Source organism: Canis lupus, chromosome 16 (assembly GCF_048164855.1).
Source record: "Canis lupus baileyi chromosome 16, mCanLup2.hap1, whole genome shotgun sequence".
In the NCBI taxonomy this organism is placed as follows: domain Eukaryota; kingdom Metazoa; phylum Chordata; class Mammalia; order Carnivora; family Canidae; genus Canis; species Canis lupus.
The window spans coordinates 50,464,611-50,491,644 of record NC_132853.1 but is presented as its reverse complement, the minus strand read 5'-3'; the positions used below and the strand labels follow the sequence as shown (position 1 = coordinate 50,491,644).

At 43.4% G+C, this 27,034-nt stretch overlaps 2 protein-coding genes, 1 long non-coding RNA gene and 1 pseudogene across 6 annotated transcripts in view; 3 read left to right on the top strand and 1 right to left on the bottom strand.

The window, feature by feature from the left end:
- The window catches only part of LOC140607042 (uncharacterized), a 134,911-nt gene extending 129,482 nt beyond the window's left edge, over positions 1–5,429 (top strand). For all 4 annotated transcript variants that reach the window (XM_072781358.1, XM_072781357.1, XM_072781354.1 and 1 more), the window contains 7 exons: positions 186–239; positions 1,201–1,254; positions 2,096–2,200; positions 2,730–2,783; positions 4,156–4,210; positions 4,292–4,434; positions 4,538–5,429. In XM_072781358.1, the coding sequence (XP_072637459.1) occupies positions 186–239; positions 1,201–1,254; positions 2,096–2,200; positions 2,730–2,783; positions 4,156–4,210; positions 4,292–4,434; positions 4,538–4,677 (605 nt within the window). In that variant the 3' untranslated portion in view covers positions 4,678–5,429. The remainder of the gene's footprint in view (positions 1–185; positions 240–1,200; positions 1,255–2,095; positions 2,201–2,729; positions 2,784–4,155; positions 4,211–4,291; positions 4,435–4,537) is intronic.
- On the bottom strand, positions 4,313–7,938 carry LOC140607048 (uncharacterized). Its single transcript, XR_012009208.1, has 2 exons — positions 7,616–7,938; positions 4,313–6,663 (listed from the first exon to the last, which is right to left on the bottom strand). It is a non-coding gene; the product is annotated as an uncharacterized lncRNA (long non-coding RNA).
- A 111-nt stretch (positions 7,939–8,049) lies between these two features.
- On the top strand, positions 8,050–13,042 carry LOC140607047 (lysozyme-like protein 6). The gene is made up of 4 exons (XM_072781366.1): positions 8,050–8,158; positions 9,916–10,059; positions 10,969–11,036; positions 12,692–13,042. The coding sequence occupies exons 1-4, from the start codon at positions 8,071–8,073 to the stop codon at positions 12,782–12,784; spliced, it is 393 nt and encodes a 130-aa protein (XP_072637467.1). The 5' UTR covers positions 8,050–8,070; the 3' UTR covers positions 12,785–13,042.
- Positions 13,043–22,365: 9,323 nt separating this feature from the next.
- LOC140607045 (GTP:AMP phosphotransferase AK3, mitochondrial pseudogene) lies at positions 22,366–26,364 on the top strand (annotated as a pseudogene).
- Positions 26,365–27,034: the final 670 nt, after the last annotated feature.

The following is a 27,034-nucleotide window of genomic DNA, read 5'->3' as shown; positions in this document are numbered from 1 at the left end:
CCAAGACTATTTTCTTTTTCCCAAAATAATTTTTACTTGATGGAAAGATGGAACAGATTTCCTAAGGAAAGAGTAAAAGACTTTCTTTCTAGAATTACCCAAGTTTTCCAGTAGCTCTGTAACTGTCCATGTTCTCTTCCTTCGGATATAAATTGTGCTTTTTCTGTTTTTTTTTTTTTTAATAGCTGCTGGAAAAGTGTATCAGAACACATTGTTGGATGGTGTGAAGTCTATAAAAGGTATTTAAGAACCATGATTAGCAGAAAAGTCTGCTAAATGTCAACACAAATATCAACACAAAAATTTTTACTACCAGATTTTGAATCATGTTTACATTTTTATTGAGATTTTTTTATTTTATTACATTCACCACACAGTACTTTTACATAATCGCCCATGTTACAGCATTGCAAGGAATCCATTGTCTCTTGAATGGATTTGAAATCTAATTTATACAACAAACTAGAGAATATCATAGGCCGTTTTTTCCTGGAAATTTGCCCAACGATGATACAAAGGATTTTGGAGTGATCTTTAGTATAATTTTATTACATGAATTAAGTTATTTTCTATAAAATGTTCTTTCCCAAAGACCAGTTAGCAACAACAGTAGCAACAACAATTTTAGAAAAGAAGCATAGTATATTGACCAAGAAGCTTTTTTACTTTCTCTTCCTATCAGTCCTTAGAAAAAGAGACAAGAAGGAAAAGTAGGAAGGGGAAGAAAAAAGGTTACAGGTTTTGCTGACAGTCGTCTCCTGCAGGTGGTAGTCAGCCATCTGACATCCCAGACCCTTGGAATAATGGCAGCCACCAACATTCCTTGAAGAATTTTGTGGTGAATGTGTTGTCCATGACACTCTTCCCTCTGAGAGCAAATGAATCACTTTTATCATCTTTTAATCATTAATACATTTTTGTGTATTGTAATAGCAAAACACTGATGATCTGAAACTTGAACTATCACTCTCATCTGATGCCTTGACTTTGTTTTGGGGACAGACATGCATAGTATTCTGTCTGTATTCACCATGGGGACAATCCTACCATTGGTATTCTTTTGGCCCCTTTAACAGATGAGTATTACTTAATATTGCAAATAATAACTTTATTTTTTGTCTCACAGTCTATCTCTTTTTTTATTTTATATATTTTTTTATTTTTTTATTTTTATCATCCTGTTTTTTTTTCTTCTTACAGCATATGGGAGAATTATAATGAAAACGTTGTTTGATGGATTGAAAGCTTCTGCAGGTCAGTAGGAAATTATATAAAACCAAGATCCTCAGGCTTTATGTAGTAGTTTAGTTTTAAATATTTTCTACTATTTTATTACTGATTTGTAAATATTAGCTTTCAACCTTTTCTAATAATATTTGCTGCTCATGTCCCATAATTTGCCTTTTTATATAGTAACCAAATCTATAACTTACCAACAACTTCTAAACTTTCTGGAGTTTTTAGACTAACAATATTTATTAATTAACACTAGATTCCCAAATCAGGATATATCAAGCAACAAGATAAAGCTTTTTTATTGTCAGTATTAGAGCAAATAACATTTTATTTTTTTATTTATTTTTTAAAAGATGTTTTATTTATTTATTCATGAGAGACACAGAGAGAGAGAGATGCATAGACACAGGCAGAGGGAGAAGCAGGCTCCATGCAGGGAGCCCGACGTGGGACTTGATCCCAGGTCTCCAGGATCACACTCCGGGCTGCAGGCGGTGCTAAACTGCTGCGCCACCGGGGCTGCCCAAGAGCAAATAACATTTTAGAAAAAAATTTTTAAATGCATAATACTCTGGTAAGGTGTGTAAATGAATTGATGTTGATAACCAGATAGTTATTCAGATAAAATTTATTCTCTTCTACTTTCACTCCTTGTCCAGTTAGGAAATCATACTTTTCAGTATCTTTATCTTTAAATTTGATATATGATCCTTCTTAATTCTGTATAGATATAGATGTATATATCTTATTGTATCTTTGAACTTCCACAAATTAAGAAGAAACATGTGTAATATCATTAAATTATTTGAAATAATTATTCTATAAAATTATTGAATGATCACATTTCATATTTTCAAAGGACGAAAGATTAATGTGCAATATCTGCCAGATTTTGTGAGCAATATATGTATTGAGCTACCAGATAAAGAACAAAAGAGACTGCTAAACAAACTTCCAGTTGATGGTGAGCCATAAAGATACCTTAATTGCCATCTAGAATACTTAGCTTTATGGTATGATGGGAGAAGTTTTTAAAAGTTTTTTAAAGTTCTCTTTTAGCTTTAAGAATACATTTATTTAAAGTAATTAGAAAAGGTATGTCTTAAGTTATATGGATACCCTCCTGTTCATTTTAATCCAGGCCATCAGGGGCAAAATAAATTTAATGTCATGACCTCTAGCCAAGGACAAAACCACAGGAAAGAATATGAAGAAATGTGATCTGGAGAGATTTTTTAGAAGAATTAGAGATCAAAGAAGAAAGAAATATCAGTGTAGAGAGTCTGTTAACAGTTCTGTCAGCTGTTTAGAATCGCATAATTCTCCCTTGAAAGTTCTCACATAGTCTCCTTTTTTTATATTTTTACTAGAGGATGAAATAACATATTTAATCAGTAAATGAAAACTCTCCCTGAAATTATGGAATGTATGTATCATTTTTCTGACCATGTATATGACATTTTATCTGATATAGAGTGTGCTTTGCATTGTAGCTTCTGGGAAGATCTTTCAAGATAGATTGTTGGATGGTCTAAAGTCTTTCAAAGGTGAGTTAATGAGCAATTTGAGAGTTAACATTTTGATTTATTTCATTAGAGTTTTAACCAAGCCACCGTATTAGGAACTGATTTTTAAATGTAGTTTCTTTATTTTAACTGTGTTATTTTATGATAGAAAAATTTTTTAATCTTTATAAGTCCCACATTTTCTTTTATTTTTCAAAACTTAATCTTGAAAGCATACATTGAATTCTAGATAGATACAACAAAACATGAAGAGGATGATAGGTAGTCTGAGAATTAGTTAAACAAGCAAAAAAACCAAATATATTTTTTTAAAAACCTTATTTATTCATGAGAGACACAGAGAGAGAGGCAGAGACATAAGCAGAGGAGGAAGCAGGCTCCCTGTGAGGAGCCCGATGTGGGACTCAATCCCAGGACCCCAGGATCATGACCTGAGCCAAAGGCAGACAATCACTGAACCATCCAGGCACCCCAACTTCAGAAAATTTTTAACTGAAGTCCTCTCTGGTACTGTGCCAGGTAGTTTAAAAGATAATTATATATATATATTTACTAATACAAGTAGGTTTCTGCCTTAAAATATTCACCAGAAATATCTGTGTTCATAAACTATTTTCACAACGTGGGATTAAGCAGGGTTAAGGTAATTGTCCTCTCATGGAGCCTAATGTGGAGTCGATCCCCAGACCGGGACCACGCACGCCCTGAGCCAAAGGCATTACTAAACTGCTGAGCCACCTGGGCGTGCCAACATAAGCAGTTTCTAAGACAAACGTAGTATACATTCTGATTTTTTCTATATTGTTTGTATTCAAAAATAATATTTTGTGTTTTAGTGCTGGCTGTGACCTTCCTCACTCACTCATTAGCCACAGCCTGCAGTGAGAAAGTCAGTGAGTTAGGTAACTTTGTTGCTTGGACTCGTGCATTTATTTGGTGTGAATCAACTTGTAGGATACAGCAGCTAGGAAAATAGAAACACCTCTCTCTCCTCCCCAGCGAATGATGCCTATGAGACAAAGTCCAAAGGGGACCAAAGTAAACTGCTTCTGGAGAGAGTAAGGTGCTTCTGTGTTATAGTTGCACAGTTTGTTCACTGCACGAGGGTACTTGGCCAAGGGCCCAGGTGAGCAGGATGAAAATCTTGCCTATACTCAATGCCAAGCCACATACAAAGGCCTCCCCAGAGAAATTGTGGGGCCATTATAGACAGACATGGGAAAATTCTGGAAGTGTAGCATGCATGGGATTGTTTTCAGGATCCCAGGTCTGTCATGATTTTGCTTCCTGTGATTATGGACTGAGATGTCCTAATAGGACCAGAGATACACATTAAGAGAGGCATGGGAAATGGCGTGAATCACTAATTGTCTGCATATGTGTTTCCTCCAAGGCTCTTCTTTAAGTCTCTGCTGCATAAGAGATGTTCAATCCAACGGGAGAGTCAGGTAAATCTGAGGAAGATAAAGTCCCATGGCTGGAGAGAGCAGGGGAAATGCAGAACTAACTATGTCCTTTCTGTTTTCTAGGAGGGTTTTTTCTGGAGAAGGCGGCCACTGTGGCTTTGGGACATGTACAGACCTCTCAATGCCACACGGAAGAAAAACATGGCACAGAAGCTACACGACAGGGATTCTTCTGATGAGGATGAGATTTTCAACAAGGAACCAGGGTACCTGATTGGGGACAATTTATACTTCTTTTCTAAAATGAGTTAATTATGAAAAGTTTAATTGTTCCTTTACAGAGTTAAAGGCATTCTTCTTTTTTTGCAGAGAGAAAGGTGATGCGCCAGCAGAGAAGCCTCAGGCTACAAATTCAGCTGCTGAAGACCTGGGTGAGGAGAGCGACAGTGAACTCCGAACTCCGCATGTCATCATCCTCAAGTGACCTTGTCCTGCCTCAGGCTGTCTAAAGTTTATTTTCTTTTTATTTTTATTAAAAAATTTATTTTTTTATTGGTGTTCAATTTGTCAACATATAGAATAAAACCCAGGGCTCATCCCATCAAGTGCCCCCGTCAGTGCCCGTCACCCAGTCACCCCCACAGCCTGCCCACCTCCCCTTCTACCGCCCCTAGTTCGTTTCCCAGAGTTAGGAGTTTCTTATGTTCTGTCTCCCTTTCTGATACTTCCCACTCATTTTTTTCTCCTTTCCCCTTTATTCCCTTTCACTATTATTTATATTCCCCAAATGAATGAGACCATATAATGTTTGTCCTTCTCCGACTGACTTACTTCACTCAGCATAATACCCTCCAGTTCCATCCACGTTGAAGCAAATGGTGGGTATTTGTCGTTTCTAATGGCTGAGTAATATTCCATTGTATACATAGACCACATCTTCTTTATCCATTCATCTTTTGATGGACACCGAGGCTCCTTCCACACTTTGGCTATTGTGGACATTGCTGCTAGAAACATCGGGGTGCAGGCGTCCCGGCGTTTCATTGCATCTGTATCTTTGGGGTAAATCCCCAGCAGTGCAATTGCTGGATCATAGGGCAGATCTATTTTTAACTCTTTGAGGATCCTCCACACAGTTTTCCAGAGTGGCTGAACTAGTTCACATTCCCACCATAAAGTTTATTTTCTGATATTGGCTTCTCAGCATTGCTTGTAAAATACTTATTTTTCTCATATTAAAAATGTATAAATTAATAATCAATTCTAGCCATGTGGTAAGAAATTAAAATGGAAATAAACAGGTATATACAGGTAACAGGGGCCATGGGAGAAAGGAACAGGCCTGAAGCTAGAATCCCTCGTGGGAGTCTGTACTTCCACAAGAGGCAGTGGATGCAATGATGAAAAGGATATCTACCCCTCATTTCCCCAATAAAATCAGTGTCTGAAGACCGGAAAACATATCTCCAGGTGTACAGACTATTAAATCAATTGGCAGTTTATTCTGGTGCTCTCTCCCCTGGTTCACCAAATACAAGTTATTCACAGCATGCTTGACCTGCCCATAGAAGATCATCTGTTTCTGGCCCCTCCTTTCAGATTTTTAGCGTTACCAGAATATTTGGATCACTGAGCCTAGCTCCACAGTAGGGCTAAGGCCTCTTTTTCTTCCCAAGCGCTCAAACTCATGCACAAAATATGTGCCCCGTCTTGGCAAAGGGGGTTCTTCATTCTTACAAGCTATAGATAATTCACATTGGGGTATTTTGTTTCTTTTCCTTAAAAAAAAAAAATCCCAACCCTTGGATAGCTAGCAGGGAGGGGCTGGAAGGCTAGGGTAAAGAAAAATGTGTGAGGGTGGTAATTACCCAAGACTGCCCTCCTCATGCCTTTATTTCAGAAAATATATTGGTGGTGCCACTTACCCATTCTCATGGACCACCCTACTGGCCTCTCCTGACTCCACTGAGGGTCAGATGTGTGCTACCAGGCTCTCTCCCAAAGCCACCCACCACCAAACCTACTACTGCCTTCCTCAACCAACACAGATAATGAAGTGCAATCTGTGGAAGAAGCACAACTCCCTCCACTTCTGGGATGCCAGGGTGGCTCAGATGGTTAAGCATCCATCCCTTGGTATCAGCTCTGGTCATAATGTCTTACAAGGAATGGATGCTCACCACTGTGGGGCTAGCAGTGGTGAATGTCAGGTTACTTTACCACAGCTACTTTCCATACATTCAAAGCTGCTGCTGCCACTCAAAAGGCAGTACACTTCGGGAACCCACTGCTGAAGTCACTGCAGCACTCCATGGTCCCAAGCCTTGACTGGCAACATGCAGTCCCAATATGTAGCCTGCACATCTGCTGCTGCAGAGGAGGAAAGAATGGTTTCCACCTCCTTTTCACCTCCTAGATTTCACACAGGTACATTTTGTTGGCAGAACTCTGCTGTCAAGGGAATCTGTGAAATGTGGTTTGTGGGCTTCTAGCACCTGCAAAGAAAGGGATAGAAGTGGGTAGCAAGAGCCAACCAATACTATCTAACAAATGGGTGGGTGTTAAAGTCTTTCTAAAAGGAAGGTGTTGTCTACATGGAGTAGTAACATGGTGGAGAGCTAGCTAAGTCAGAAACACAAAAGGTGTCATTTTAGCTGGGCAGCAGGTTAAGGTACCAGATACTGGATACCAATCACATGCAGTCATCCCCAGAGGTGACTGGAGAAGCACTTGGAGTTGATTCTTAGGTTGGCCTCCAGAATGTTCTCACTGGAATGAAAGCTGCATGGACTAATGGCAGTGAGGTATCTGAGAAAACATAGCCCCCATTCAAAAGGGCTGCCAGAGGAAACGGTGCCCATAGGGAAACAGAGTTTCTAAAAATGTGGCCTTATGGGGATCCCTGGGTGGCTCAGAGGTTGAGCGACTGCCTTCAGCCAAGGGTGTGATCCTGGAGTCCGGGGATTGAGTCCCACATCGGGCTTCCTGCATGAAGCCTGCTTCTCCCTCTGCCTGTGCTCTGCCTCTCTCTCTCTCTCACATGAATAAATAAATAAAATCTTTTTTTAAAAAATGTGGCCTTTGGACCTCTAAACTCAAACATCCTTGGGATGCTTATATAAAGGCTGATCCTGAAAAATAAGCAAATTAAATTTAAAAACTGATCCTGAACATCTTCCCTGTCATAAAAAAACAAACCAGGCACTACTTAAAGTTGTCCAGAAGATTTCCATAGTAATAGAATATTGCAGTGGCTCAGGGTAGAGGGTTCATCGTGAACGGAACTCAACTGGGGTAAGTACAGAGGTGACTGAGTATTGCACAGGGAGATTGAGGGACTAGGGAAGGGAATGAGTAGGGGCTCCATAGTCAGAAGTGAAAGATTACAAAAGGCAGGAAGGGGGTTAGCCCATATGGAAACTTCTGGACTTGCTAACTGGCACCTACCAAAGCTAGACTCCTACTCTCTCACAGAAGCTGGGAAACAGGGGCCCTATCTTCAGGTGGTGGCTGGAATAAGCAGCAAATTCTTTAGACAGCCTTGAGTTTCACGGGCAGGCACTTTAAGGGGGACTGGGGTCTTACTAGGGCAGTGGTCAGGAGCTGCTGAAAACTCTGTTGGCCTTTGTTCAAGGCTTCCCAGGCTTCAGGAACGTTGGCCCCGCCCCGCGGCTCCTCCCGCCCCGCCATTGGCTCCGCGGGCCGGGGGCGGGGCCGAGCTCCCAGCCCCCGGGATGGAGTCAGGGCCTCGAGCGCACTTTCCGGGTGTCGGTGGCGGAGAGGCCGGAGCGTCGGGTCGGAGGCTGAGAGGCTGCAGCGGCCAGGAGCGACCCCGCCCCCTCCCCGCTCGCTCTGGTGAGTCCGGGGTCAGGGGGAGGAGGGGGGAGGGGGGCGGGGTCGAGATGCGAACGGGCGGCGGGCGCGTTCCGTGGTCCCGACCCCTGGTCGCCTTTGCGCTGTCCTGCTTCAGAACCCTTTGCCTTCCCCGTTGTAAGCCCGCGCCCTACCCCCTCGGAGCCGAGCCTTCAGCCCGCACAGCCCCTGCTGACCGCCCCCTCCATCTTCTCCCGACGGGGACCCGAGCCCAGCACGTACCCCCACCCCCTCGCCCCTGGCGTCGCGTAAATGCAGCCACACTCTTGACCCCCTGGGAGTCCAGTTCCAACCCCGAGCGCAGACACATCCCTCCTCCGCCCTCTGAGGCATCACATCCTCACCCCTCAACCCCTGTGGCAATCCCGGTGCTCCACGCCAACCTCCCCTGAGCCCCACCGCTATGGCTTTCCCCTTTTCTGACCCAGCTTTCTTATCCCAGTCCCGGAAGGTCTGCTCAGCCCTAACACCCACCTCCACCCACCCTTATTCAATGCCTGCCATCCAAGCGGATGCCCTGTTGAGCTCACCCCCTTCTTGATAGCTCTGATCTCTGCCCTATCCCAAGTCTTCGATGCATCTTCTTGTCCACACCGACTCAAGCCCTCACTTCCCAGCCCACCACATGCTTTCTTTCCACCTGCAGCCATCCTGAGAACACTTCATCTTTGCTAAACTGCCCCCGACTCTTGCCGCCCCAGTTCCTACCACCCCAACCCAATCTTCTTAAAATGAGGCCTCCATGCCCCCATCTCTTCCTCTCAGCTCTGTGCCCATTCTTCCCTTAATGCGGTCCCCATCTGATCTGAAAACTTAGTGCAGTCTCTTGCCAGCCCCACCTGCTGCCCCCCAACAGCCAATCCAGGTGCTTTTTCAGAGCCGGGTAGTTACTGAGTAGCTCCATTGGTACAGGGCCTCAGATGGTAAGTAAGTGTGGAGGAGTAGAGATCTATGTCCCGTGGTTCAAGAGGTTTTCCTGAATGTCTGCTCTCCTGCACCTGTCCTCAAGGATTGTGTTTCTAGCATTCATATTATGTTACTTGTGTTGGCTGCTGCAATGGTACCTTATCATCCAAATACCTGGAAGGTGAGGGATGGCTACTCATTCAGCCTGGGACACTGGAAGCTTATCACTGCCTTTTGGACTGTAATCTGTAGAAACCCAGGGGGTTGCACTATGTGGGGTTGGCTGTGGTCACAGACCCATGCCCATGAAGGTTTTCCTGGCATTTAGAGACGACCCTCACCCGGAGCTCCTCCCAGCCAGAGCTGATTGCAGGTTAGTCCCAGTACTGAACACAGGGAACACAGTACTAGACGTGATGTTACATGTCGGGAAGAGTGTAGGTGAGTGGATCCTGGGGAAGCTGATGGCTAGGTGGGTTTGGAGGCTTTTGAATTGCTTCCTCTTTTTGTAGGTGCTGGATCGTTAAGTTTTGACCATTTTGATTGCCCTTGAACTGAGAGAGCCAAGTTCCCCCAGAGTATCTAGACATTCAGGAGGCACCCAGGCCCATTTGTTAACATTTATAATTTATAATTTCCTGGGCTTTTTGGATACACATCCCCTCTAAGTTCTGGTACCAGGCCCAAAGGGATTGGCTGTTTGACAGTAATTGTAAAGGGCCCCAAAGAGACCCATTGTCTTTGCTTGCCATTTATAGTCTCACTTCTTTGAAAATTGAATGCCTGTCTACCTTCAATATCCCTCCGTAAAAGTGCCTATCCTCTTGTCTTTCTTCCGCTTCCTGATCTCCCTCTCTCCATCTCCCTCCTCCTTCAGCTCAATAACCCTAAAAACAAACAAACAAAAAAAAACACTCTTTTAAAAACATAAAACCCTCTTCTAAAAACCCTCTTCTCCCTGTTTGAAGGGCTATGTCTGGCTTTTGTGGAAAGCAGATTCAACATATCGAAGGGAAATGAAAACGCAGACGGCAGCTTCCAGATCAACAGCCATTACTGGTGCAATGATGACAGGAGTCACTCAGAAAACATTTGCCACGAGGACTGTCAAGGTCTGGCCAGGGCTCCAGGGTGGGGAAGCTCTACTCACAAGACTTCTATTCCTATGCAAGGCCTGGGAATGTCCCCAGAGGGACTGCCCATGGAGTCCAGGAATGTTTTTGCTGAGCAGAGGACTTGACAAGTGGCTGTAGTGCCCATCCACTTAGCATATTCTTTGGTGTACGGGTTCTAGAAAAGCTCTGCATAGTTAATAGCAGAGCAGGAGCAACAGCAGCAGCCAACATTTCTTGAGAGTGTGTTATATACTAACCATTTTACCTGCAGAGCCCATTTTACCCAGTGTTTCATGTGATGGAAACTATTATGCCCACTTTTCAGATGAGCAAACTGAGACTCATAGAACCAGTGCCGAATTCCAGGCTGGTGGCCCTGAAGGCTCCACTCTAACCATCAAGTAAAAACTTTGGCCAATGTCTGATTAAAGGCCAAGTGCAAACTGCCCACCTCAGAGCCGCTCCAGGAGGCTCCATAGGTCCATGACTTGGACCTTCTCTCCTCTTTCATACTCTGATTCATATCCCGAGACTCTTCATCTGAAGAGCCTCCCTGATCAGGCAAGATATACCTTGGTCTCTATGCTGCCTGTTTTGACATCTCCTTTCCCTAGAAACCCTCAAACGTGGCATGAACTACCATCTACCCTGACTAGGAAGTATGGGGGTAAACAGTTGTCCTGTGCCTCCTGCCAGAACCCAGGCCACTCCCTATCCCCATTGTGGGGATGTCTAAATAGGCCTCTGGGAGGGAGGCTTTGCCTAATCTGGAAATACTCAGCCCCTGGGGGGTACATGCCAGCGCAGGGACAAGCCAAGGAGAGAGAGCTTGCCTCAGTCTTAGTCCTCTGTTCTCACAGGTGTGCTCGCTCTCTCTCTCTCTCTCTCTCTCTCTCTCCCTTCCAGATGTACTGAGCCTCAATCTTCTCTCAGCCATCAGCTGTGCAAAAAAAAGATTGTCTCTGGAGCAGGGGGTATGAAGAACTGGTGAGGAGAACACTGTGGGACTAAGTTAGCAGCCAGAGCACTGGGAAGGTTGTAGTGACAGAGAAAGGCACAGTAGGCAAGGACTAGACCCCTTTATAGCCTAGAAAAATGTGGGAGAGTGGCAGGGCTTGGAACTCTGACTTACAATACCCAGGATCTGGGTCTTTCTCTGATGTACTAAAATTATTTTAGAGGGGGCGTCTGGATGGCTCAGTCAGTTGAGCGTCCAACTCTTGATTTCCACTCAAGTCATGATCTCACAGTCATGATTCAAGCCCCATGTCAGGCTCCACACCAGCACAGAGTCTGCTTGGGATTTCCCCCTCTCCCTCTGGCCCTCACCCCGTTAGGGTGCTCGCTCTCTCTCTCTCTGTCTCTAAATAAATAAATAAATAAATAAATAAATAAATAAATAAATAAATAAATATTTGGGTGCCTGGGTGGCTCAGTGGTTGATCATCTGCCTTCAGCTCAGGTGGTGATCCCCCAGGGCCTGGGATCGAATCCCACATCAGGGAGCCTGCTTCTCCCTCTGCCCATGTTTCTGTCTCTCTCTGTGTGTCTCACATGAATAAATAAAATCTTTTAAAAAAAATAGATCTTTAAAAAATAAATAAATAAAACTCTTTTGGATGCAGTAACAAAGTAACTCAAGTGAGTTGAGGGAGCTGTATCCTGAGGGCACAAGGTGTCTCACTGAGCTTACACAGGTGCGGCTAGACCTCAGAAGGTAATGGAAGCAGAGCTGGAAAGTGTCAGCCAGCTTTTCCTGGCAAGTTTCTGCCTCCTGGTGCATTTGCTTCACTACTTTCTTGGTAGAGAGCAGCATTCTCTGCTCCACATTCCACAGCACAGACTCTGGCTGCCCCAAGTGGATGGGCTAATGTCCTGAGCAGCAACAGAGACTGCCTAGGCTTAGTCCCTGTCCAAGTGCCTGGGATAAAGAACCTGATTGGTTCAGTTTGGATGCAGATCCCTGCTTGGTTCCATCAGCTGGAGGCCTGGGAGCAATTGAGCTATACCTTCATGGTTGCCACAGGGTCCCCTCTCGCTAATTGGCAGCAACATTTTCTGTAAATGTAAATGCCCCTGTCAGCATTTGTCCACGACGGTGGACATTAGGATGTTTACTTTACTTTTCTGAGCTTCAAACCAGATATACACAGAATACAACTGGCTGTATATACAACTGGCCAGTTGACTACAACTGGCCTCCAGGCGTCTGTGAGGATGGAGGGAGTTAAGTGCCTTGCCTACTCTAGAAACACCACGCACAAGGGACACTGATGGCTATGAGGGCTGACCTGTTCTGGAGGAAGAGTCAATGGTTGCACCTGAGATTGATTATTTATTTATTTACCTTTTAATTTATTTAGTATCTTTCATCCTTCTACAATGGTGCTCTCCTACTTCAGAGGAAGAGAAGGATTTGAAAATGTGGAAGCATATCGGGTGGGGGAAGTAGAGGACAAAGACCACAGATAGGGGAAATTTAAGGGAAGAATCAGAGGGCCAGGGGGGACAAAGCAGAGAGCTAGGAATGAAGGGGATTCTGAGCACTGCTCTAAGATCTGGGTCATGTAGGTGCAGAAGGAGCTTACTGAGTGGTAAAAACAAGAACCAATCTGTTTTCTTTCCACAGGGTAGCATGGAGGTTGCACTGTGCAGGCCGGCCACTCTCCTACTGGATGACAGGATGTTTCTCGGGATGAGACAGGACACAGGGCTGCCGTAGAGTCATTCCAGAGCTCCTCTTCTCACTCAGGAATTCATTTCTCCTTCCTCTTGCCTCTGCTTCAGGTTATTTTCTTTCCTTCCCATTTACCAATAAACCTGACCATAGCCCCCAGGAATAAATGGTTTTCTCGGGCTTCCTCCTTGTACCTGTCTGGGCCCAGGCCTCTGGTTCTGACTCTCATTTGCAAACCAAGAGGACCACAATGAAGAAGTTGTTATATTTGGATAATTATTAAAGCATTCCTTGTGCAAAGAATGTGTTGATTTGTTCATTTTTAATTGTAGATATATTCCAGTACCTAATCTAAGAGTGTGGCAGGCACTAGAAGAAGGAAAATAAACCACAACTATTGTTCTTGAGGTGTTTATAAGCTACCCAGAGAAGCGGAGACATACTCAACCAATGGGTATAATAATTGAGTGGATACATACAATGAATACAATGGATAATGAGATGGGTAATAAAATCTACAATTTTTGGTTTAAAACAGTATCAGGATCCCGGTTATTCCTCCAAAGCCAACTACTTTCAGAGTAAAAGAAGATTCCGAAGAAGATAATGGTTGGGGCTAAGGGTCTTGTATATTGAGGTGGAGAAAGTAGTGCTGGCTGGGGTCAAGAGATGGTGCCAGGTGCCAATGATTTGGGGGTGCTTTCAGAGAATGGGCTAAAATCTAGATGTTTAAGAAAATAAAGGCATCTCTATTTGGGATCTGAAGGTGCTAATGCGGAGTAAAACGTGCATAAGGACAATGCAAAGACAGAAAAGGGGCAGTTGGAGGAATGTCCTGCGCATAGCTAACAACACTGTTTGATTAAACTGTCCCACTTGGGCCACTGATATCCCTACTTCTGGGCCTTCACTTGGATTTCACAGACCAGTAAAACATCAACAAAGTTGGAAAAAAATTCCAACTTTTTATTTTAAAGCTCAGGTAAAAGCACTCATTAAAACTATCCTCTATCAGCAACTCTTCATAAAACATTTTTTAGCATGAAAAATGAAGGTCATATTTTTAGGATAATAAAATGGGATAGATTTTGTTTTATATATATATATATATATATATATATAGAGAGAGAGAGAGAGAGAGAGAGAGAGAGAGAGAGAGGCAGAGAGACAGGCAGAGGGAGAAACAGGCTCCCTGCAAGGAGCCTGATGTGGGACTCAATCGTGCACCCCAGGATCACACCCTGAGCGGAAGGCAGATGCTCAACCATTGAGCCACCCAGGTGTGCCTCCTGAAAGCATTAAGCCAAAGTATTCTATCTTTAGAGATCATTTCCCACACGGAGTTGAGAAATCTCAAAAAATGTTTAAAGATTTTATTGATTCATGAGAAACACACAGAGAGAGGCAGAGACGTAGGCAGAGGGAGAAGGGGTCTCCCCCAGGGGAGCCCGAGGTGGGACGGATCCTGGCATCCCGGGATCACGCCCTAGCCCTCGCGGAAGGAAACCCCCAACCACTGAGCCAGCCAGGCGACCGGAGAAATGCACATGTTTAAAGGTCAGTAGGTAACTACTAACTGCTTGGGACTCTACATCTTCTCTGGCAGTGCCGCTGACGCCAGTTGCTATAAAGATGACCGTACGCTGGGATCCTGGAAGCTCACCCTTTGGACTCTACCCTAAAAATTCACTCGAAGAGAAGAAGGAAGCTCTAGGACTCTGGCGCGGTGGGGCTGCGGGAGGGGAAGTAGAGTTAGAGACCCGCGCAGAGTGGGGGGCCAGGGCGGGCGGGGCGGGGCGGGGCTCTCCCCACTCCCGCCGAGCCGGCCCCGCCCCCGGCCCCGCCTCTCTTGAAGCAGCGCGGGGGCACCTTGCGAGCAGTGACGCGAGGGTGGCGGAGTCGGTGTCTTTTGCGGTTCCCACCGAGAGGGATAAAACCTTGCTGGTGTGGGAGCTAAGTCCGGACCCTCGGCCGAGGCCTTGCCCGGGAGCCGAGCCAGGATGGAGGGGGCAGGGAGAAGGCCGCCCCCTCGGTGACCGGGTGACCGGGAGCCCTGGAGACTGGCCTTACCCCTCAGCGCTTTGTAGTCTCCGCTGAGAGGCACCCTGGTTCTAGAGGGGACCTCGGCGGCCGCTCAGCCCCAAGAGACTTTTGAGGGGCAGCGCTCCACAGCCAGCGCCTGTTGCCTTCTAATGCTTTTCGAATCTTAGGGTTCCAGAGGAAAACCTGTTCGCGAAGTGACAAGTGCTTGGGTTGCCTGTGCAGAGGGTTTAGGGAATATAAGGGAACGGGCAGTTTTGGTTTCTGGGCGTGAAATTTCATGTACGTATTTGGTGCGGGACCAGCCCGCAGCGCTCTCTGGTCACAGCATTCTCCCAGTTCGGCCTCCTGTATTCGGTAGGAGTCTTCCCAAACGCGGCAGTGGCCCGCCCTGGTTTCTGTGCCATCATCAAGTTTTATTCAGCAAGGGATGCTCACAGAGCACAAAGGGCGTGTCACGAGAAGCATCTGTTTCAGAATTCTCCACTGAAGGTGGGTCAAGTAGGAAATTCCTAACTCCGCTGGCACAAAGTGCCGAATTCTGTGACAACAGACTAGCATTCATAGAGCTCTCCTGATTTACAGAATGCTTTCGGGTGCATTGCTACATCGATCCTCTGGTTTCCTTGGGTGGCTGTGTCGTTTTTGTGTTTTTCTTTTACTTGTTTTCCTTTTCCTTTTTTTACACGAAGTAACTCGAACTCAGGATAGTTAAGTGGCTTACTTAGGGTTCATGACAAAAACTGGAAGCGAGAGATCAACCCCCAATTGATGTTAAATCCGGTGTCGGGGATCCCCGGGTGGCTCAGCGGTTTAGCGCCTGCCTTCAGCCCAGGGCGTGATCCTGGAGCCCCACATCGGGCTCCCTGCATGGAGCCCACTTCTCCCTCTGCTTGTGTCTCTGTTTTTCTCTCTTTCTCTCTCATGAATAAGGAAATAAAACCGTTAAAAAAATGAATCCCGTGTCATTTTATGCTGCCTCTTATTTTAGGAAATCTTCACAAGAAGAGTGTTGCTTATATTTACTATTATGTGAATTTATTTATTTTTTTAATTTCACCTATTCATTTGAAAGAGAATGAGACCATGAGAGGGAGAAGCAGACTCTCTGCTGAGGAGGGAGCCTGATGCAGGCAGGACTTGATCCCAAGAACCTGGGATCACAACCTGAGCCGAAGGCAGGTGCCCAACCATCTGAGCCATCCAGGCACCCTCTTTATTTATTTAACACAGAACCTTGGGTTATTACTCCTGCTTTCCAAAATTGTTAGCCAGTTTACTTATGTGTTCTTTAATACTTTGGCAACTACACATAGTTCCTGGTTGGGCTTTTTGTTGTTGTTTTTTGCCTTTTATAAATACAGAAAAAAAAATAATGTCTTAAACCAAATAAATCAAGGAAAGGTCTAAGGCACCTGAGAACGTTTTTCAGTAGCATGAAGAAAATTGGTTGGCAAGCTTATCCAAGGTGACAGCTATCTCTCCTACTCGGAGGCTCAGGGCCCTTCTGAAGCTTCCTTGTTGTCCAGAACAGCTCCACTATGCCTCACTATTAGCCTCCCCTGCAGCACCCAACATTTAAAAGTTTGTCTTCATTTCTCCTTCCCAGCAGGCAGCTTCAGCTAGAGAAAGTAATTTCATTTTCTTATCACTCATTCTTTCATTCATTCGCTCAATCAACAACAGAATGTACTTGGTTCTAGGAATGAGAAAAGAATAAGATATGTTTCCTTCAAGCACTAAAGGAGCTTATAAACTAGTGATAGAGAAGGATGGAGGAACAAACAGTGAAGAATTAATAGAGCAGCCCTGGTGGCTTAGTGGTTTAGCGCCGCCCACGTGAAGCTCCCTGCATGGAGCCTGCTTCTCTCTCTGTCTCTCTCTGGTGTCTCTGTCTCTCTCTGTTTCTCTAATAAATAAATAAATAAATAATCTTTTTTAAAAATAAGAATTAATAGTGCTGGGACACCTAGATGGCTCAGTGGTTGTGCTCAGGGCGTGATCCTGTGGTTGTGGGATCCAGTGCTGCATCTGGCTCCCCAAGGGAGCCTGCTTCTCCCTCTGCTTATGTCTCTACCTTTCTCTGTGTGTCTCTCATGAATAAATAAATCTTTAAAAAATTTAAAAAAGAAAAAAAAATTTAAAAAAGAACAATAGTGCTATGACTTTATTTGCAATATTTAAATATTTATGAATATTTAATATACTACATCCTGCCTAAAGTTGACATAGGCATTTAAGACTAAACTAGTGGATGTAAGAAATTCACCACAGAATGTAAGTCATTTAGAGTTAACACTGGAGGCATTGGCCTTCTCAAAGGAGCTATTTAATGCAAATAACCTCTAATTGTTTCGTTGCTTATAAAATTTATAGAAGTATGTATATTCCTTGTTCTAACAGGTTAGTAACTTGGGGAGAAGAGTGTTGTAGATTAAGGTCCTTTGTCCGTGTTAGGTCCATCTTGTCTGCTCTTCAGGTTGTGTTCTCAGACAGGAGCTACAGGATGGGACAACAAAAACAATTTACTTCCTTTGCTCACCTACAACCCTGTCATTTGCTTCTGGAGGGCTTCCTTGCTTTCATCATCACTCTCACCACTAGAGGTGAAGGAAATCTTCCAATTAATCAGAGGCCCTAGAAATGATGCAGAACAGTACTGTAGCTTAACAATGATAAATAACATTCATTTAGGGCTTACTATGAGCTCATTGCTTACAATGTTGTTCCCTATTTAATCTTCACAATCAGTTCATGAAATAGGTATTGATAACTCTCGGGTGTATCCAAAACTAGCCTATGTGGCAGGTTGTGATATTTTTCGGTCTCTCTCTCATGTCTTTAGGTTCATCTTGGCACCAAACATAAAGCGGTTCAACATCAGGCCCTTGCCCTAAATAGCTCCCAATGCCAAGAATTGGCAAATTATTATTTTGGTTTCAATGGATGGTCAAAAAGGATCATCAAGGCAAACTTTATAGATTTTCTTTGACTAATCAGACTCACTTCAACATCGAAATTTTGGACATTAGAGAAGAGAGAACTGGAAGTGGGGAGATGTGAGTCCTCTAAGTGGAAGGACCTCAACATTGGCCTGCCACCTAAAATTAATAATACTCTCAATGATTTGGGTGGTGATGTCCATAATTTTCACCAATATTTGTAGGGTGTAGAATAAAAAACAATTGTCTATATCTATAGTTCATTTGCAAGTCTTACTTGATTTTGAAGCTATAGGATACTTCAACTGTTAGCTAGGTTTGCTGGAGTTTAGTTTTTATTTCTAATAAGAAAACATCTTGAGATCCTAGGAAGGACCTTTAATTGAAAATCCCAACAGCTTCAGGATCTTTCTGACCTTGAAGAAAGGGAAAATGAAGATACCACGGAACCCCTTCAGAAGCAGAGCCTGCAACTCTTCTGTGCTTTAGAGGTGGTGTTGCCATCCTATGAGTGTAAGAATCTTGGAGTTGGCATGGTCCAGGAGCCTTTGGATAAGCTGCAGGAAGGTTTGTTTACAGTGGAGGTAGAAGTGGAGGTAGAGTGGAGTGGAGGTAGAATCTTTCTAAAACTCATCTTTTCAGATATATCATCAAGTCTTTCCCCTTGCTGGGAAAGCCCTGGGTGGAGTTTTTCTGCCCTACAATACAGGGTTTTTGTTTTGTTTTGTTTTGTTTTGTTTTGTTTTTGTTTTTGTTTTATCATAGGCAATACTTGAAAGAACTTTTAGCTTTAAAATTCAAAAGCTGACTTTCTGCCAAGAAGTTTAGGAAGAGGGAAGTAATATTTTTCCTATTTTTGGTTAAGAATTTGCCTTGTGCTAAAATTGTCCTAGTCCTTCAAATTCAGATCTCTTGTAGCCTTCAATTATGCCAGCAAAATTATCAACTAAAGATTTAAATAAACTCTTGTGTAAATGTTCAGTCCTTTGCCTCCTATAAAAGGGCTGCTGTGCAAAGAAACAAATATAGATTCCTAGAAAAGGTATTCCGATTGATACTGTTTTTTTTCCCAGAGTTCATAGCACTTAAGCTCTGGGTTGTTTGTTTGTTTTTGAAGATTTTATTTATTTATTCATGAGACACACACACACACACACAGAGGGCAGAGACATAGGCAGAGGGAGAAGCAGGCTTCATGCAAGGAGCTCAATGTGGGAGTAGATCCCGGGGACCCCAGGATTACGCCCTGGGCTGAAGGCAGACACTCAACCCCTGAGCCACCCAGGTGTCCCTAGCTTTAGGGTTTTAAGGCAGGGACAGGGCTGTTAGCAAATAGGCTCCTGTGGGTGATGCGTAGGAAGAGACCAGGTCATGTGCACTAACACCAAATGTTTCTTACTGTGTGATTCCAGCCCTTGATGCACAGGAGAGTAGGTAGGGTCTGTAGAAGTAGAGTTTCAACTTGTCCATTTGAAATCTGTGATGTGAGATTTGTGCCACCTTTTTGGCTTGCATCTCCCTTCTGGTACTTCAGGAACTTATGGGAGAGACCAGGGCAGTAAGAATGTGCCCTTCCAGGATACACCTACAGCAGAGCCATTCCACCAAACTCTTGTGTTATGCCTGCCCTTAGTTGCCAGGATAATGATCTAAGAATCATGGATGCACTTTCCTTTTAAACATACATCAATAAAAATCAGTTATTATTCAGCTAGAATTTTTAAGTTCATTTGTTTTGTTTGGATTTAGGGCCATTATCATTTCTGATGAAAAGGAAAACAACCCAGAAGCTTCCTATAAAGAAGGCTATGTCTGATGCATTCCAGAAACTGTTGGTTGCAGTTTTAGGTAAGACTTGCTTCATTGTTCTTTTTTTTTTTTGTCCTTAAGGTACTTCATGTTCCTTGAGCAAATAAACTCATTTTGAAAAGTTAGTTGGATGAAAACACTTCATATTCTTTTACTCACCAAATGCTTCCAAAGCGGCAGTCTCAAATTTGTTCTTTGTTGTATGTGTGAGACAAATGACAGCAAATATTTTTGTCCCCAGTGTATAGATATACAGTGACTTGCCTCCACATAGGAAGTGTTTGACCCAATCTTCTTTCTTGATTGCTTGCCCATAACACAAAGTAGTGATATAGTGATTAGAAGCTTTGGGTATCTGTTGTCCATGTCTGTCTCTAGATTTCTTATGCAATTTTAGGTTTTAGAGTCAAATTTGTAGGTATTTATTCTCTCTAGGCTGCTATTTCTTTATCTGCAAAGTAAGGTAATTCAACTTACATCATGGGGGATATTGTAAGAGTAAACGAGATGACGAATATAAAAAGGTTAGAACTATCCCTGGAACATGGTAAGCAGACAAAACATGTCAACTTCTTATCATTGTTGTTTTCCTCTTGGAGAATTTATTAGATTATGTTTCTTGAATCAGTTCGGTTTCAGTTTTTGTTTCTGGCACTGACATATTGAGTAAATATGATTCTGATGTAATGATCAACTATGTTTTTGTGAACCTTGAAAGTGGTCATCCTATTGAATAGTGTTGATTGTATTCCCTATTGAGTTCTACAGTGCTGTGAATGTTACAGGCTGTGCTCAAATGAAATTTTATTTTTTTAATATTATTTTATTTATTTTCTTAGGGAGGCAGGGGAGGCATAGAGGGAGAGGAAGAGAGAGCTAATCTTAAGCAGGCTCCAAGTCCAGCATGGACTCCAATGTGGGGCTTAGTCTCACAACCCTGAGATCATGACCTGAGCCAAAATCAAGAATCAGAGACTCAACAGACTAAGCTACCCAGGAGCTCCATTTTTTTGTGTTTTTTTTTTTTTTTTTTTTTTTTTTTTTGCCAATTTTATAATTAGTAGAGAGTCCCCAAATAGTTGCTCCCCTGCTTCAGAGTCTTGAGTGTTAAAGACTAAGAAATCCGGGCAGCCCTGGTGGTTTGCGGTTTGGCGCCACCTTCTGCCCAGAGCCTGATCCTGGAGACCTGAGATCCAGTCCCAGGTCGGGCTCCCTGAATGGCGCCTGCTTCTCCCTCTACCTGTGTCGCTGCCTCTCTCTCTCTCTCTCTCTCTCTATCTCTCATGAGTGAATAAATAAAATCTTTAAAAAAAAACCTAAGAAATCTTAGCTAAGTATTAGAAGCTTTGTTTGTTTGTAAGAGTTGACCCTGTCCCTGGATTGGTCACAGGTTTCCAGCTTGGGCAGCTCTTCCAGTGTAGATTGACTTCTGTGGTCATCAGATGGAATCTCCATTAGCTGTCAACTCTGACAACCTTTAAGAACCAAACTAAACGTCTGGGTTGTTGGCCTCGCCCTAATATGCCAACACTCGCCCTAATATGCTGTGGTATCCATATACACATTCAAAACTCCTTCGGCTAAAAAGTCTGGTAGCTCTAGTTTGCCTTAAGGGAAATTTTATTGCCTATAAGGTACATAGGCCTGTTTCTGCCAATAAAGTGTTCAGATGCATGCCCGCCCTCTCCCCAAAGTATTGTATATTGTATCTGCAAGGAGAGGAAAACTGGACTCCAGCTGGATTGAAAGCAGCAGGGAAGGGATCATCTCAAAAGGCTTCCAGAATAGAAGAATGGTGGTTGCCAGGGGCTGGGCTGTGGGTGGGATGGGGAGTTATTGTGGAATGGATACAGAGTCTCAGTTTGGGCACATGAAAAGAAAAATGTTCTGGAAATGGTTGCACAACAATGTGAATGTACTTAATGCCACTGAACTATACCCTTAAAAATAGTTATTACGAGAGACAGGGTCACAGATTTAGAAAGATACTTAATCCAGCCTCAAGATTGGTGTTGAATTAGGTAACATCTAGAAATCTCTTGAAGGGATCCCTGGGTGGCACAGCGGTTTGGCGCCTGCCTTTGGCCCAGGGCGCGATCCTGGGGATCCGGGGTCGGGCTCCCGGTGCATGGGGCCTGCTTCTCCCTCTGCCTGTGTCTCTGCCTCTCTCTCTCTCACTGTGTGCCTATCATAAATAAATAAAAAAATTTTTTAAAAATAAATCTCTTGAAGATACGTACATTTATGTCTGTATCTGCATATCTATCTGTATCTTTGTAGGTAGATAGATTATAGGTAAATAGAGACATGTTTTGGTGGGGGGGAAGATATGCTTTGGGGAGGGGATCTGGACAAACTGCTTTTAAATGTATTCTGGAAAAAAAATCTAAGGATATACAGGAATCTTTAGTAAAAAAAAAAAGGGGGGGTAATGAGACAGAATAGAGATATCAGATATTAAAGCATACTGTGCAGCATAATGATTTTTTAAGTGTGATTGGTTTATCAGTAAATGAGATGGATTTGTGGGTGGCTAGATGCGTCCAACATTGGACCTTTGATTTTGGCTTAGGTCATGATCTCAGGGTCCTAGATCCAGCCCTGAATGCGGGTTCCACACCTAGCAGGGAATCTGCTCTGGATTCTCTCCCTCTCCTTCTGCCCCTCCCCCTACCAGTGCCCTCACATACATTCTCTCTCTCTCTCTCTCTCTCTCTCTCTCTCTCTCTCTCTCTCTCTCTCAAATCTTTTTAAAAACTGAGATAGAGACTTCCGGGAGCGCCCGGGCGCCGCGCCCGCCCCCTGCGCGCAGCGCTGTCCGCCCGCCGCCCCGCACGGCGCAGCCCCGCGAGCGCGCAGCCAGGCCGGAGCCCCCGCGCCCCGGCTCCCGGCGGCCATGGGGGCGTCCGCGCGGCTGCTGCGCGCCGTGATCATGGGGGCGCCGGGCTCCGGCAAGGGCACCGTGTCGTCGCGCATCACCAAGCACTTCGCGCTGAAGCACCTCTCCAGCGGGGACCTGCTCCGGGACAACATGCTTCGGGGCACAGAAATTGGTGTGTTAGCCAAGACTTTCATTGACCAAGGGAAGCTCATCCCGGATGGTGTCATGACTCGGCTGGCCCTTCATGAGCTGAAAAACCTCACCCAATATAGCTGGCTATTGGATGGTTTTCCAAGGACACTTCCACAGGCAGAAGCCCTGGACGGAGCTTATCAGATAGACACAGTGATTAATCTGAACGTGCCCTTTGAAGTCATTAAGCAGCGTCTCACCGCGCGCTGGATTCATCCGGCCAGCGGCCGAGTCTACAACATCGAATTCAACCCTCCCAAAGCCGTGGGCATTGATGACCTGACAGGGGAGCCTCTCATTCAGCGGGATGATGACAAGCCAGAGACGGTTGTCAAGAGACTCAAGGCTTATGAAGTCCAAACACAGCCGGTCCTGGAATATTACCGGAAAAAGGGAGTATTGGAAACCTTCTCTGGAACAGAAACCAACAAGATCTGGCCCCATGTGTATGCTTTCCTACAAACAAAAGTTCCACAAATAAACCAGAAAGCATCGGTTACTCCATGAGGCAAAGTGTACATCACCAGTAAGATGAGCAGAGACTCCTCACCTGTGCATTTAGAAGCTCCGTGTTCTGAGACTGGCATGTATGAATTCTTTGAAAATTATATTAGTTTCACTTCTACTGATTTCATTCTGGAAATTAAGAATGGGCCAAATGAGTCCGATACTAAGATTCATCTTTTTGTCTACCCAGGGTATCTTCTATGGGTATGTAATTTAAAAACATCAGATGTCCTAATTAAAAGAGCAATTGGTAGTAATATTAACTTTTGTTCAGAAGACTTAAGTGGTTGATAAAAAATTTTCTTATTCTTTGGAGAAGCTAAAAACATTTCCATGTCACTCGGTAAAGTAGCTCATCAGAGAAATGTGTTGTAGACTGATGCCAAAACCCAGCATCGTTAGCACTGTGGTACATGGTTTTGTGAAACACTATCAAATTCTAGAAAACAAGCAACCAGATATGCAGATTAGTTTCAGGATGCAAATTCACTGTTGCCTTTACAGTAAGAAACTTAAAAACTTAACCGTATATACTGTATTTATTATGTCATAAACAAACTTTCAGTTTATTCAGAATTTTCAGTCTGCTATAAAATTGTGTTAAATTAGCATATAGGAAAATATTACTTTCCTGTGACAGGTTTTGAGAACATGTGTATTGAAAAAAATGATTTATTAGAAATTGACATTGGAAGTTCTTACAAAAGCAGTGAGGTTGAATTATCAACAGAAAATGTAATTAGTCTTGTGTTTTCAGATTATTGCTCAGGTTAGAAGTATAAGTATGTGCTTTAGGATCTACTTGCCAGTTTCTCTTTTTGATCACTATGTAAAATCTGCTGTGATGAGTGACAAAATACAAGAAGAAAAGCAAACCCATGGCCCTACATAAAAGCAAGCATACTGGGTCCTCAGGAAGTAGAAATAGATCAGCTATGCCTGGGGAGAATTTCCCTGACATGCTTAACAATCATAATTAGTAAACAATCAATTAGTAAACTAATCAAATTAGTAGCAATTAAAAGGATTTACATGAGAGGTTAAAAAGGACCAGGAAGGTAACTGAGTTTGTTGAAGGACTTTATTCCTAGTGAAAGCAGCGGGCAGCTGCTGGCTTTCCCTGCCACCGTCAGCAGGGCAAGAACTCCACCTGTGTGTGTAGCCTGAGTAAGTAGCCCTTTAAAAGCGAAGAGAATTTGATTTCTTCGTAGGGCAACAAGGATGCGTGCTTATGTCCTGTGGCCTGGCAGGAAGAGTGGGGCGATGAGAGGTGGATGAAAAAATCAGCTACATCTTCAGTGGGATATTTACTCTTACTTGGTGCTAAATCAGATGCAACGAGTCCTGGTACAACCTGTTATGAACTGCCTTTGAACACCGGCCTGTTATCCCAGGCACTCAAAATATAAATGCCAGCAAGTGGTTCTTCGTGTATTTTTGTGGGAAAAAACTTTTCTTTTGATTTTTAAAAATTCAATGTTGATCTTTCAGAATGGACCAAGGCTTTTTTTAAAAAGGATTGCAGGACACATTTAATTCTTTACAAAACTTTCTGTAATGCCTTATTTGAATGTATTATGTGCTTTCTAAAACTGTGGTGAACTACTAAGCTTATGAATATTACTGGCTTTCCTGGCATACATGACTCTTAATGTACTACAATAAAATTAAATTCTAGAACAAAAAAAAAAAAAAAACTGAGATAGAGGGATCCCTGGGTGGCGCAGCGGTTTGGCGCCTGCCTTTGGCCCGGGGCGCGATCCTGGAGACCTGGGATCGAATCCCACGTCGGGCTCCCGGCGCATGGAGCCTGCTTCTCCCTCTGCCTGTGTCTCTGTCTCTCTCTCTCTCTGTGTGTGTGACTATCATAAATAAATAAAAATTAAAAAAAAAACACTGAGATAGAGGAGTGCCTTGGTGGCTCAGTGAGTTAAGTGTCTGCCTTTAGTTCAGGTCATGATCCCAGGGTCCTGGGATCAAGCCCCACAGTCAGACTCCCTTGTTCAGTGGGGAGTCTGCTTTTATCTCTCCCTCTACCCCTCCCCCTGCTTATGTGCTCACACTCTCTCTCTCAAATAAAGTCTTTAAAAAAATAGTTATGATAAAAACAGAAGTGTGAGATGAGAAAACTTCTAGGAAAATGCTTTATTTTCTGCTTTTAAATTTCAAAAGAATATCTAATGATGGGTTCTATTATTGTATACAGCAATCTCATTTTTATTTTTTTTATTGGAGTTCAGTTTGCCAACATATAGCATAACACCCAGTACAGCACATTTTAGAACAAGAAAAACTCTGAATTGATCCTCGTTAACTTTATTACAGAAAGTGGTAAAATAGCTGTGGAATACAGACAGTGTGAAGAGATTACAGATGCCAGAACCCAAGAGGAGCTACATGATTTAATTCAAGCACCTGGTTATTAAAGCTCAAGGGTTCCACAGCTATACTATACTATACTATAACCATAATTTAAAGCAACTGACAGGATTTGGAAGACTATAGTTAGCTCTGTCATCTTTTGGGAAATGTGAAACTCTGAAACTGCTTTTGAGTGCAGGGAATTTCTGGGGCTTTTCTTGAAGTCTTGGCCCTTGGCTCTGACCCCTTATTTGAAATTTGGAGAGCCAATTGCATCAGAGTGCTCCTATAGTTGTGGACATAGAAGAGGACACAGCCTTTTAGCGCTCCCCTCAAACAGAATCTCAGGGACTTGGGAACAGAGTAACTATGGCCTTAAGTGAGATGATGCTACAGCATTTGAAAACCTTTATGTGCATTGGGACACCTGAGTGACTCAGTGGTTGAGCATCTGCCTTGGGTTTGGGGCCTGATCCCAGGGTCCTGAGATGGAGTCCCACATCAGGCTCCCCTCAGGGCTCTGTGTGGCTCTCATGAATAAATAAAATATTTTTTTTAATTGTCTTTCAAATAAGGTATATTACCCAGATATCAGTATCACATAGACATCTTGTATGAAATATTTTGTTGAAGAACTTTTCTGTAACCCTAACCCTGAATTAGGGATTAAGTTGACAAAGTAATTTCTAAAATAAAATGCCAATGTTCTATATATTGAATGTTAAAAAAAAATAAATAATAGGAGCAAAGAATGTGTTTCATGTCATTAAGAACTTAATTTGGGGCTAGAATTCTGATTATTTAACTAACTCCGAAGTTGCAACATTTGTTTTGAAGGGAAGAGAGTAGAGAATGAAAAGATGGTTACTTTCTGAAAAAGCATTTGAAGTTTTGTCTGTGCAAAAATTCTTCTAATTCAATTTAAATCAAGCCAGTCAAGGAAATTTCAGACTTATCCAAGTTTACACTTTAAGAAGTCTAGCTTCCTGTGAAATGTGAGAGAAAGAGATTCAGTATTGATGCTATAGATTTCAGAAACCTGACTCTAACAACAGATCCATTCCTAAATAAGACCAGTTATGGAATTAGTTCCATTTAAAAACCATAGTATGTGCTAGACACTGGGAATAGGATAAAATCCGTTCTCTCCAACAGCCCTGGCGGCGCAGCGGGTTAGTGCGGCCTGCAGCCCAGGGTGTGATCCTGGAGACCCGGATCGAGTTCCGCGTCGGGCTCCCTGCATGGAGCCTGCTTCTTCCTCAGCCTGTGTCTCTGCCTCTGTCTCTCTGAATAAATAAATCCTTGAAAGCAAAGCAAAACAAAAACCTACGTTCTCCAGAGCTTGTGCCAGCCCATAAACACGGACTAAAATGAAAGAGATTATAGAAAGGACAGTGAAGGAAGTAAACGGGGCGCTAGTTACAGTATTTCCAGAAAGTTTAACATGCTGACCTCAACATTTTAAGTGCCTTCTCCATGCGTGCACACAGGGTAGACCTCAAGGTTACTTGTTCTAGATTGACAGGTGTGTTGAGTGTAGGTGGGACGCGGAAGTTTTCCATC